The sequence below is a fragment of the Falco peregrinus genome, chromosome 6, assembly GCF_023634155.1.
Source record: "Falco peregrinus isolate bFalPer1 chromosome 6, bFalPer1.pri, whole genome shotgun sequence".
Classification (NCBI taxonomy): domain Eukaryota; kingdom Metazoa; phylum Chordata; class Aves; order Falconiformes; family Falconidae; genus Falco; species Falco peregrinus.
In genome coordinates, this window is record NC_073726.1 from 36,005,147 (window position 1) to 36,018,840 (window position 13,694).

General features: G+C 40.7%; 1 protein-coding gene across 3 annotated transcripts in view; it reads left to right on the top strand.

The window, feature by feature from the left end:
- PTPRR (protein tyrosine phosphatase receptor type R) overlaps positions 1-13,694 on the top strand; it is a 148,022-nt gene that overhangs the window by 117,950 nt on the left and 16,378 nt on the right. For all 3 annotated transcript variants that reach the window (XM_055809017.1, XM_055809016.1, XM_027793446.1), the window contains 3 exons: positions 731-815; positions 7,700-7,779; positions 9,982-10,119. In XM_055809017.1, the coding sequence (XP_055664992.1) occupies positions 731-815; positions 7,700-7,779; positions 9,982-10,119 (303 nt within the window). The remainder of the gene's footprint in view (positions 1-730; positions 816-7,699; positions 7,780-9,981; positions 10,120-13,694) is intronic.

Genomic DNA, 13,694 nt, shown 5'->3' on the forward strand with positions numbered 1-13,694 from the left:
AGTGAAACATTTTGTTCAGTGAAAAACTGGAGGATTTTTACTTTTCATGCTGACAGACAATTTGAAAAACAGTAATTTTGAGTTGTTCAGGAGTTTATCCTTTGTATATTTTTGGAACTTCAAGCGAACTGTCACATTAGTTGCTTGCATATCTGCATATTTGAAGAAGACAACGTGGATCAGTCACTGAAAGATCAAAATGAGAATCAGGAGAAATAGCTTCAGATTTTTATTACACCTTTGAGTCACTGAATGCAAAAGACTAAGGCACTGCATTTCAGTAGTTTCTATAAAAAGCAAGGGAGGTCTTTGACTGACATGGTTAAGGGCTTTGCACAAAATTTAAAAAAAAAAAGGTTGCCATATATTAATATTTAATTATTTTTAAAGTTCCTCCCTCAGTTATGCAAAATGTTGCACTTTTCTGCTCCAGTATTGCACTTTAACTCCAGTTTTCTAGAACTATTGTGGATTTTATCTTCTCTCCTAATCCTGTAAAAACTTTGCTTTTAATACTTAATCGGAAGCGTTCCTTGGAAGTCACCCCTTCAATATGCAGCTCCCTGTGTTTATTAAAGGAAGGGTGTTGACAGGCTTGAGGTGGGAACCACTTTTTTCTTAATAACTTTGATGTCAAAAGACAGTTGTGTAACAGCAGATGGCCTTCTGGTGATAATTTCCTGCATGGCTCCTTTGGAAAGACCAATCTGATTTAATTTATTTTTTATAGGAAATACCAATGAATTTTGTGGATCCCAAAGAAATTGACATCCCGAGTCATGGAACTAAAAACCGCTATAAAACAATTTTGCCAAGTAAGTGAGCTAGCCCATGGTTTCCTACTATGTCATTTAGTCCTGCTTTGAGAACGTATTGCTGTGCAAATCTACCTGTCTTTACCTTTGAACATTGTGTACTACTCCTAAGTGTATTTACAGTCTACACTGAAAGGTCACAAAAGCCCAGTGCTGTAGGACTGGCAAATGCAGAACTCTGACGGGATGCCTTAGTAGGTACACATTTTGGCAGCATCCCAACCATGTACTGAAATGCAGCTCGGGTGCATGCTGGTTTTCTCTGGAGGACAGCTCAGGCAGATGGGCAGAAAGGTCTGCCATGCCTTGCAGTAGCTCTCCTGATTTGCAGGATAAGAGGACCTAGACTGTTGCCCCCATCACAGCCCAAACCATCTTGCAGTCACTGAATTCCCTCTGGTTGGGTCAAGCTGCTTAGGATCTTTTCCAACATAAGTGGCCCAGTCTGAAAAAAAGCAAGTAGACCCTATCCTTTCTTGTAGTGGACTTCCATCTTTAGAAGTCCTCTGGTGGTATGGTTTTTCATTCTCCGTGTGTCAACTGGCTTTGTGGAAATCCATTTACATTAATAAAAAACCCACTCTCACACAGTGCTGACTCTAGTGCTGTAAACGTGTTACTGCTTTGCTATACTGCTTCTGTATTTTCATTGGCCCAAATGTGATATTTCTGAATTGCTTTGTTACAATTAGAGGTGATTGAAAACTTTTCAGTGGAATAGTTTTCCTTCAAAATACACAGTTCTCTGAAACACAAATGTTTGTATAACCATGTGTGTGTGTCTGTGTGTCTGTGTCTGTGTCTGTCTGTCTGTCTCTGTCTCTGTCTCTGTGTGATAATGACCTATTCCATTTCTCTTTTATTAATCATTTTTGTTGGTGTTCAGTTTCAAAATACATCGCAGAAGTAGAGACATGAGTAGTTGAGCTTTTATAAATTTTGACATCACCAGAATGAAAAAGTTCACTGATTCAAAATGATTGAGGACACTCCCATAGAAGAATGTAAATATATCCCTTTGCTTAGGTTTGGAATGAAAAATAATTTAAAAATGACAGCATATCTTATCAACTAGAAATCTGTTTTCTAAACATCTCTATAATGTCCTTGTAGGCCTATGTTATATGTTAAGTCACACAAATTCATGCACTTTAAATAAGTTTTTTCTCAGTGAGCCTGAATGCACTGTAATGTGTTCACATCATACAAAGGCCTTGCTGTCAAATTAATGAAAACCCATGGCATTCAGCCTCTAGACTAGTCTCAGAAATGTGATACGTAGCTGGGAAAGAACCTCGTGTGGAGTCCTCGCTTCTGTTCAGCCCCCAGCAAAATTTCCATTGTCTTTAAGGTTAGTTCATCTATTGCAACCAATAGCTGTGTGCATCTGAGCGCAATCGAGGAATGCTGAAGGGAATTAAAGAAAGTAAATAACTGATGCAAGTTACATACAAAGTAATCAGAAAATTCAGCATCCCTTAGAGTCTGGCCCAGTGTCAACAGGATGTACACGGAGGGTGAAATCCTGACCCCTTTGACGACAGCAGGACTTTTGCCATCAGCTGCAGTGGAGCCAGGATATCGCCAAGCCTCCCTCCGCCTGACAGGCAGATTTTTGGAAGTCCTCCCTTTCCATAGCATCTCGCATCCAAGCTGCCCCAGCCACCATCAGGTTCACCTTTAGCAATGCCTTGCAAATGCGATGAGTCCTGTTTCACTGCGGCATGTGTTTTGAATTGGGACACAACAGCTGGGCCGTGGATGATGCTGATGAGCTTTGAGAACCAGCATGCCTTTCTGTTTTCACCTCCACTAACTCCATGTGCCACTAACTCCGCAGCACATTTTCAGCCCAAGCACACTGCTGGTGCGCACCACAGCTTCTCACTGACAGGCACTTTGTAACTGTCCTTGACAGAAATCAAAAGGTCTGTTGTGTGTTAGCACCAGGCTTTTTCAAAGAAGGTTTTTTTCAGGATTGAGGCACATGCTCACAATAAATACTCGCACACCCCACACCCAGTCTGAGAGGGTTTGGAAATGATTTTGAATGATTAAATAGAACAGCCCTCCTGGTTTCCTGCTCAGATGATATCAACCCACTGCTTCGTATGCGCACATCAACTTTTCCATTCCCAGCGCTGGGTGCGTCTCCTGATTTGGGGCACCTGTGGTGACAAGTGACGTTTGAGCTGATGGATTATCTCCTAAAAATGCCCAGTCCTGCCAGCTCCACCCTCTGGCTGTGGAGGATGTTCTCATTTTCTAAGAGCTAACTCTGTGATGGGGTGCATATGAGGGCAGATTCATGTTAATAGATACTACCCAGCCAGACACACTCATGTGAAATAAAATGAATGCCTAATGAAAATTATTCTGTATGGAAAGACTACAAAGTGCAGGAAATGTTACATTTCTATGAAAGATGTTTCAGTTGCAATATAACATAGGCAATGCTTCTATGCAAACACTGGGATGCCTTTTTAAGTTTTTAAAGTGTTACTTGATTTGTAATAATATGCTAATACAACTAATGAGGGGACAGTGTGGGATCAGAGGCAAGTGGCTAAACAGTTCCTTAAAATCACCGTTTCTCCATCCTTCCTCCTGACTGTGACCCCACCCACTGGTCCTGTTAAACCCTGCTCCGTGTCTCCAGCTGCATTCCCTCTGCCATCCACCTACAGCATCTCCCACTCCCTCTGAGCAGGCTCCCAGTCCCATACACAGTTTTCCCAGTCTCTCACCGCAGTCACATCCTTGTGGCAGGGCATCAGCTCTGCTGCTGCCTCCTCATTCCCTTACTCCACATCTCCGCCTTTGCCTGCTTGTGTTCTGCAGCCCCCGCTATGTGTCCCCGCAGCAGGACCTCAGCTTCAAAGCCTTGTACCTTCTCCACTTCCTACCTCACTTCTCCACCTCAAATCAGAAGCAGTATTCCTGTGGTGCTTCAGGGGATGTGTGGGCTCTTGCTTACAAAGGAGCAAGTGGTGTAATACTGTCCTGTGGGTACCTGCCTGTGTGCAACACATCCGAGGCACCTTTCTGAAGAGTATCCTTAGGGCAAAAGCCTACATGAAAACACTCCAGGCAGAAAAGCAGATTCACAGATTCACAGTAACATGAAGGTAGAAAGCATTTGGCAAGTCAGACCCACAAATCCACAAGCTGTTGCTTGAAGTCCTTGTGCTAAAACTGACTCTGGCACTCCAGCTAAAGACAAGGGGAAAGTTAAATCTCAATCGTATGAACAAAGCACTTTATTATGCAAGCTTGTAGAAAGATGCTGAAAAACTGTTCCCTTGATGTTGAGAATTTTCAAGCTCCCTTGCACTACAGTCTTGACTACAAATGGTCACGTTTACTCCAGTCCTGCTCCGTAATGAAGGCAATAGGATCATAAGCAGGCTTTCAAAGACTGAAGGAAAAGATCATATTTACAAAGCAGAAGGGAAAAAACCCCTGTTTAATCTTAATGGAATTCAACAAGAGTTTATCAAACCATTTTTGCATATCCAGTGAGCTGACAAAATGTGTCCTAGTTGTGGTCACCAGTATCGTAACATCTATAATGTTTGTAAATAGCCAGTATTCTAATTGATCTGTGTTAGACTGCGGAGTTAAAAATGTAAATAGATATTAGGCAGACCTTATTTTTAGTAGGTAAGAAAGACTCCCTTTGCATGAATGAAACTTTATTTTGGAATGCTGAAGCATGTTTTAAAATGCAGAAGCACTCACCATAATAAATCTGTTAAGTTTTCCATTGAGAAATCCTGGATTATATTGAAAGTGGGAAGAAATTATTCAGATGAGATTAAAAAATGATGCATAGTTTGCAGGTGTTTCATACATGAGGTCTTCAGAGGCAGTTATATTATTTGCAAGTCTAATAGCCTATTCGCCACCTGGCAGAGATTGGGAATGCAGTCTGGAATGACTTTTCCACGTTCAGTGGTACAGTGTTTACCAAATAACACCGGTATCCATAATTCGTTTATGGACTGCAAGCAAAATCAGGCAAAACAGAGGTGGATGAATTTCAAAATGTTTCAATATCCAAAAGATTTATGATGTTTTGGGCTGCAAGTGTGAGAGCAGTCTGCCTCACAAAATCTTTGTCTTCCTTTCCTGCTCACAAAACAGAAATACCTTAAGGACAGCCCTTCTCACAGTTTTTCAGTCCTTCTGTTGGAAAGGCAACTAGACCTGGACTAGGAGTAGCGAATCACTTATCCTGAAAATGCTACAAATGTAAACATGCCCATGCCCTAAAGAATTCAGAACACAGTAGCTGTCAAAATGGAAGAAAAAAACCCGACCACAGCACATCATACCCACCATGCAACAAATACAGCCTTTGCAATGGGACAGAGACTGATGTCTTCATGATGGAGTGGTGCTCATGGAGTGGATGAACCTTTAGTATCGATGGCAGTGGAGGAGGCTATCCAGAGGTGCCACTGCATAGCCTCGCTTGTTCGCTGCGCCAGGCACTCTCATGGGAGCAAGCTACAAGCCCCTGTAACACCCTCATATTCCTATTCCTCCAGCCGGGCAAAATCAGGCTAATACTAATTTATGAAAGATAGAGTTAGAGGAAGCTTCTTCTACTTCAATGGGAGAGCTATTCCAGACTTCCTAGATACTTGGAAGAAAACAGTGGCAATTTTGCCTTAGTCAAAATTGCAGGACACATTTTTTGTTAGCAATTATAAGGGATTAACAGTTCTGCTGCATTTCAAGATATTTTACAAACATCACTGAATTCAGCCTTGGAACCATCATCCATGTCTTTCTGCTGTAGCTTCAGACTCTTAGACTTTGCCTCCCTTTAGGAAAAGATGATTCCCTCCAAGGTATTTATCATTCAGGAGGAAGCTAATTACTTCCATTTGTGTTTGACGATTGCTTCGTGGCTCTGGATCTTTGGTGGCACTCAGGTTTTCCTCATTTCAGAGCCGAGTTTACAGCACTTACCTATTTCGTAACTGATCAGGACTGTTAATTTATCAGATTCCCATTCAGAAGCAATGCTTGTTTCATTGATTGGAGTTGGAAGGCGGTCTCAGAAATTGTGAAACTGATTTAGCTGTTCCTCACTAACAGAGGAGCAAGGCACGGTAATTAAACTGGATGTTGAGTCTGCTTGGAAGAGGTTTTTTAAGGTAGGGGTCAAGCTACACCAGAATCAGAGGCATTGTGTGAGCTAGAGGAAGTGGGTGTTTTTTCAAGGCCGCATAGCTTGAGGCATTTGTGGAAATGGCTAATAATCACTCTGTGCTGAAAAGGAATGAGAGGTTTCCTGTCCTCATATTGTTAAGGGGGAAAAAAAAGCTCTAAGTGGAAAAGCTGGGAAAGCTAGTACAAAGAGATTTTTACACAAGCTAACTAGGGTCCACGTAGTGCTATTAATGCAGAGGACAAGACTTCCATGCACAGACTTTGAACTAGAAGTCATGCATTCATTTGCACATTTTAAGAAACATACTTTCAAAACACCAGCCTGGCTTCTCCAAAGGCTCCAGTCCTGTCCAAGAAGCTCCTGTGACCTCCAGTGGGAAAAGGACATAAAGTATGTTTGGGAACATCCTTCTTCCTTTGATTTGCAAAGGTTTTATCTTGTTCTTAGGAACAGAATGAAAAGTCACAAAAGAAATCCAAATGCAACTCTGAAAATACTAGGTTTTGATACAGCATATGTACATCTATTATATATTCCTTGTATAAATAGCAGGGCCACATAATAGTGTTTTCTTAGCACTCTCAGTTCAGCAATCCACATATGTATCTTTGAACACGTTGCCTAGATTACACTCAACAAAGTGGTTATCCAGAGACTATTTCCAAACTAATAGGTGTCTGTATACTGTCAAAAAGCTGCTGATTCTAATTAAAGAAACAAATTGACAGAAGAAAAGGGTTTGGGTTTTTTTCAGTACAGAAATATTTCTATATAACTTTGTTAACCGTAGAATATTTTTTGAGAAAAGATGTGTAGAAGTCAGTGTGCCCCTAGACAGGTACAACGTAGGCACCTCGCTCCCCTTCTCCTTATCCCTTTCTGCAACACTGTGTAATTGAGAATTTACTGGCTTTAATTCCAAAAGGGTGATACATGGTGATCACATCATCACAAATAAGCAAGCAAAAACTTCCTTTGCAGGAGGGATTTAGTAACTTCCAGCTCTGCACTCAACAGAACTGGTCCTCACTCCATTCTAGATCAGCCAAGACAGTGAAGGAAAGAAGAGCATGAAAGGGATTGTTCCTGGATTTTGGCATCCTGTCTCCAGTCTAGTACACATGAATGGTCACAAATTGTGTAAGATGAGAACACAGGACTGAAGGGAGGGATATCAATTACCTAGTTCAGCCCCTTACAGTCAACTTAAATTAGTATAAAAACACATAGCTGATTTCATCCCAGGCAGAGGGAGCTTTTCTTAATTTAAATCCAGCTGGGGTCATTGGAGCAGTACAACTTCAGGCAAAGATATCAAAGTTGAATCCAAAGGACTTGGTGTAATTATGTAGCATGATACTATGATATGGCACAGGTTTCAGAGGCAGTCTGGGCAGATCAGCTTGGTACACAGCTCGGGCAGACTAGACCTTGCTGAACATCGTCTGGACCTGACAGTGTTGCTTCAATGCCCACAGCTTGCTGAGATACTTCTACACAGCCCAGCACTGTGTAATATAGGTGCACCTTAGTTACAAGTGATGATCCTTTGCAGAAGGAAGAATTTGATGCATAATGTTTTAGTGCTTGACAACCCTGAATAATAGTAGATTATTTTCTTCAGCAAGTCTCTGATTCTTTATAGAAATCTTCTAATTACGGGTTTTCTTTTCAATTTCCATCTTCCTTGTGCTCTTAGATCCTCTAAGCAGAGTGTATTTGAAACCAAAAAATCCATCTGACTCCTTGAGTACCTACATAAATGCTAACTACATTAGGGTAAGTAAATGTACACCCTTCATGTGCTTTTGAGACAATATTTGATTTTCCACGTGAATACCTGATTTTGCCAACATGCCACTCATTTTATTCCTACCCATCTTCATTGATAATTCCTAACCTTTTTTTCTACGTAGGTGTGATAGAAATAGTTTCATGAGCTGTTTGTACCAAAGCCCACATAGCCATGAATGTACTAAAATGGTGGCAGCAAGAAAGCAATTTAGCAAATAGTTTATAAAAAAAATTAAGAAACACACGTATTACTCTCTGTTCATTTCAGTATTTACTGTTTAATCTTGTACTGCTGCCTTACAGTAAGGAAAAGAGGGTTATCTTCTCGCAGTGACAGAAATACTGGTATTTTGGTAAAGACAAGATCAGAATCAACAGCGCTATAAGCTGTATGGTTGCTTATTGCAGTCATGTTATCCATAAACAAGTTCAGTGGTGATGGGTTTTTTTAATGCAGAACTATACCAATTGATAGTCTGGAAACCACCAATTAAATAATTTTTTAAATACTGTAACAAGTTTGTGAAAAGGAGCATAAACAGATGTGTTAAAGATGCACATGTGAAGCAGCACACATACTCATTCACATTTTACTCCCTATATTGAATGATTACATGATACAAAGACTTTACCAGCATGAACCCTGTTGGAAAGCATTATTTCTGTGTCAGCTATGTTATAATCCTTGCCGAACCACCCACAGAGAGCCTTGAACTCATGGCACAGTATATGCTGAATAAGCTACTAAGAAACTACTTCAGTCATATTTTAGGAGTGTAGTCCTCTACCTGGAAAATTAAATGCTTTGATTAGTTACATAGCAAATCCTCAGCTGGAATAAATGTAATAGTGCAACTGAAATTTGGCCCTAGACCTCTAGGGTAATGTTGCTTATTTAAATAACAGTGCATGAATACATACATGCACATCCCCATGCCCCTTACCCTGCCTCACTTTACATGCAATGCTTTCAGTGTTCTGTATGGAAGGCATTATCATATAACTAGACAAAGCAGTTATTTTTTGAGAGCAATTCTTCTGTCAGCCAGGCCATGTTTTGAGTCCTCTGAGGTCTCCCATTTCCCTATACCATCACCCTTCAGACCAATGTATGTTGATTTCTCCTGCTACTAACACCAGTTGAACTGTCAGAAACTGCAGAAAAAATACAACCCAGCAATGCAATGCAATTTCACATCCATGTATGCAATATCATTGGGCTTGCTGGGAATCTGACAGACCTGTCTCAGACAAAGCATGCTCAGGCAGATTGCCGAGTAGAAGGAGAACTGTTTATACCAGCTGAGGATCTATCCTATTGGTTTATGCAATGAATAACAGCTGTGAGGGAGAAAGGCATTCAAAAGGAAGACCTACAGCCAAAGGCTCCTGCACCACCTCCAGTTATTCTTGATTCACTCATCCCCTTCAGACACTGCCAGGCTCTCCTGATCTGCATTATTGTTGGGCACCCTGTCACTGCACAAATGCACAAGTTCTCCTTCTCACCTGAAAAATAACATGGTCTTTTGGGTTTTTTCCTATTTTCTTGCTTTTTCCCTTTTCTCTGCTTCCCTGCTGTTTGCCTGACCTTTCTTTGACCTCCTATACATTTGCATTCTCAGAGCTCCCTATACTGATATGCTGTCCCTCCTATAAGGTCCAATAAAGGCGTTTCTCTCTTAGCAAGAATGCATAGTAGTGTCTTTGACTCCACAAGCATTTGAGCATTTTTAAATCATTTTTTGTGTCGCTAATTTTTGAAGAAATGAGGTTTATAGTTGGTGGGGGTTTTTTGTCTTCTGTGGCATGTTGACTGTAAACTACCTTGTAAACGCTGCAGCGATATGAATCATGAATTAAAGTGCAACTGGATAATGGAAAGCCCCAACAACTTGGAGAACAGAGTAAACTAGAAGAAGCCAAGTAAGCATAGAAATTTGAGAGGGATTGATGTATTCTCAGGATCATTTCAGTCCATTGAATCAGTAGTTTCCTGAGGAAAAACTGTTCTACTGAAAACTTTCTGATCTGCTCTACTGTTAGTCATAACTGCTTTCTGTTTAAATAACTTTTTTTTTTTTTTAATTCCAGATTAAGTTTTCTGCTCTTTTAGAACATTCACCTGCAATTTTGGTTTAGCACATGAATTTAAAGTAAATGCTTTTGTGTCTGTTTCTAAACCAGGGGTATGGAGGTAAAGAGAAGGCTTTCATTGCAACCCAGGGACCCATGATCAATACTGTGAATGATTTCTGGCAGATGGTTTGGCAAGAAGACAGCCCTGTTATTGTTATGATCACAAAGCTGAAAGAAAAAAATGAGGTATGACAACTAGTGAAACTAAGAAATTATTTCTGTGGCTGCATACTGCAGAAAAAAACTTAGCAGATAACTGCCTTTTAAACAATCTGGTAATGGGGAACGTGAACAGTAACGTTGGGGCAGCCAAATATACCAACTGCAATTGCAGAGCAATCATGGAATCATAGAATTGTTTAGTTTGGAAAAGACCTTTAAGATCATCAGGTCCAACCGTTAACCTAGCACTGCCAAGTCCACCACTACACCATGTCCCCAGGTGCCACATCTACACATCTTATAAATACTTCCAGGGACGGTGGCTCAACCACTTCCCTGGGCAGCCCGTTACAATAATTGACAGCCATTTTGGTGAAGAATTTTTTTCTAATATTCTATCTAAACCTCCCTGGCATAATATGAGGCTATTTCTTCACATCTTATTGCTTGTAACCTAGGAGAGGAAACTGATCCCCACCTGGCTACAACATGCTTTCGGGTAGTTGTAAAGAGTGACAAGGTGCCCCTGAGCCTCCTTTCCTCTGGGCTAAACCACCCCAGTTCCCCCAGCTGCTCCTTATCAGACTTGTGCTCCGGACCCCTCACCAGCCTCGTTGCCCGTCTCTGGACACGCTCCAGCACCGTAATGTCCTTCTTGCAGTGAGTGGCCCAAAACTGAACCCAGTATTCAAGGTGCAGCCTCACCAGTGCCCAGTACAGGGGGACAATCACTGCCCTCGTCCTGCTGGCCACGCTGTTTTGGATACAAGCCAGGATGCTACTGGCCTTCTTGGCATTCAGGCATCATAAGAGATGTATTAAAAAAAAGACAAAAAGGAACTCCATTTTCTAGATCTGTGCTGTTGGGTTCATAATTTTATTAACTTATTTATCTGTTGGTCACCTCTGTACTTCTTGTTACTTTCTGGTATATAAAGAATGGATGATTAGTGTTATGATTAGAGGTTTTCTGACATGGTTGAAGTTAGCAGTTTTTTAAGCCATTCCAGATACTACAAATCTTCTGGACCATCCCAGAAATACAGTTTGGGCTCCCAGCTGCCAATACCATGGAGGGACCTAGCCAGAATGGAAATGCATGGCCCTTTACCTTAGTACCAAGTAGAGATGACAATTGCTTTTTAATTGCTAATGACCCTCTAACTGCCTGTTATACATTCTGTTACTTTTGGATGGATTCCTAACTACATCTTTAATAGCTTTATTTAGTATTCATGTAAATTGTTGCCAGGCTTTCCTTGATAGCGCCTGAGTCCATACTTGTGATTGCCAGACATTAGGAACAAAAATCACTCTCCTGTGCAGAGGACCAACACAAAGCTCTGTTCTGGAAGGCTGAATGTTAAAGTGGTTTATAGGGCTTGTGGACAAGAGAGAGGCAGACATAAAGGAGGTTTACTTTTTTCTTGAGTCCAAACTGCTAGACTCAGTAAACAATTCCCAGCTCCACATAGGTGCCTCAACCAAGCCTTAGCACCTTGCCATGTAAGCACCAGGGCCATATTGCCTCTGTTCCACTTACACCCCTGATCTCCAAACTCAGGTGCACGTGATTACAGAGAAACACAGTTTACTCAGGCAAAGTTCCCATGCTGGGTGATCAAGGGACCAAGATCCTGAGTGTGTTCCCAGGGCTCAACCTCACTGCTTCATTTAAATATGGACTCGTAGACATACTCTTTCTTCTTCTGCCCTTGACCACTGCTTGGCTCTTTGTCACTCTGAGTTTGGGCTTCTAACATGAACTTAAAATCTAACAGTTTTTAAGAAAGCTGTATGCAAGAAGCAGGTTGGTCCTGTAAAATATCCCAAGATATATTTCCAAACCAGGTGCCATTTTGCACTAGACTGTTCAAGTGAAGCGTCCAGAAGCCTACATTAAAAAAGATTATTCCTGAAAACATAGAGAACTTACCCCAGCCTAACTGGCCAGAAGAACAAGTATTTCACTGAGGAAGTGCTGACTATTTAAACACTCATATCTGACACTGTGTAAGAAGAATGACTTGAAAGAAGTGCCCAGTGGTTTCCATCGCGTCAGGAAACCCTGTGTTTACCTGAGTCAGGCAGGCTGTAGGCATTGGTGTTTGTCTGCATTGTTGTGGCCTGGCAGTGGTGATTTCCTCCAAATAGAAAGGGTGGGGAATCTCAAATCGTTCCCAGGCTATATAGAGAGGCTGTGTTTGCACAAGCTATCCTGCCCTGTCTAGAAACCTTAGGAGCTCTCCCACTGTTAGCAGGTTCCCCCTGAAACCTTGGTTGCTATTGAAAAGAAAACAGCTTAGCTAGTGGCTATGCTCAGCATATTAACTTGACTGTTAAAGTGTTTGCTCTCTATAGAGAAGGCAAGAGCAGATGTTATTTAGCATAATAACACTTGACATTTTTTCTTCTCTGTGGCCTGGTTTATTTCCATCATTTTCAGGGAGGTGCATCTGCAATATGCACGCATATGAATACCTTCATGTTTGACAGTGTATTCATCCACTTGTCCACATCCACCCCTGCACAAATAAACCCTCACACCTGACTCTCACGTATAGGCCCCGTTCCTCAGTTGGTATAATGTCAGTCAAACCTCCATTTGAGCTATAATGTACTGTAATGTATAAAGTAATGTATAATGAGGGAGCGCTCAAAAAACCCCAAACTTTAATCTCAACAACAAATTCATTTATTTAGCCTAGGTAAAATTATTAGGGACATCAGTGTTCTAGTTCAATATACTGATGTGATGAATTTGCAATAACCATGGGAATTGTGTGAAATGATGATGATAAAAAAAGGTTTTTAGAGAGTTACTTCCTTCCATGAGATGAAAAAATGGTTAAGACTTGCTGTGGTAACAGTTTTTGTAAGATGGATGAAGATATAATATGAAAGTAGAGTGCTGAGCAAAATATTAATTTCAGCTGTATTGAAAAAACATGGAGCATTGAATTACTGGATTTTCTTTCTTTTTCATTTTGAAGTCTGATTAAAAAAAGGAGATTGATTTCTAAGCAAGAATAATACTGAAGGAACTATGGATGCTGTGAGTATTTTAAGCAGAATCTGTAAAACCTGTCCTCAATACTACCCAATGTCTGAACACATTGGAAATCTACCTGTGCAAGGAAAGTCCACAGCAAAGGACCTTCTGCCTGAATTGATAATGAGAAACTTAGAATTCTAGGCTATAATAAGGAAAAAAACACATCTCATCTAGTGATTTAGGTACCTCCCTGGTCAACAAACAGCAGTAGTCACCACGCGAGGGTGATCCATGCCACTCTAAGAGAATAACATAATCGCCCACTGAAGATCACTATCTCTAATTCTGTAGTAGCATTTTAGGACATGATCTTACAAACCTTTATCCACAAGGCACATATAAATTTTATATATTACTGAGTTTAGTCAAGACAACTAAGCAGTGGAATTTAGACAAGTATGCAGAGTGTAAGGATTTTATAGACTTCTATATAATTTTATAGAGAAGTTTATAGACCTGTTGTATCAGCTGTTTTTCGTAGTTATCCTATGTACTCCACAGATAATACACATTTAGTTTGCCTTCAAAACTTTCTAAAAACACT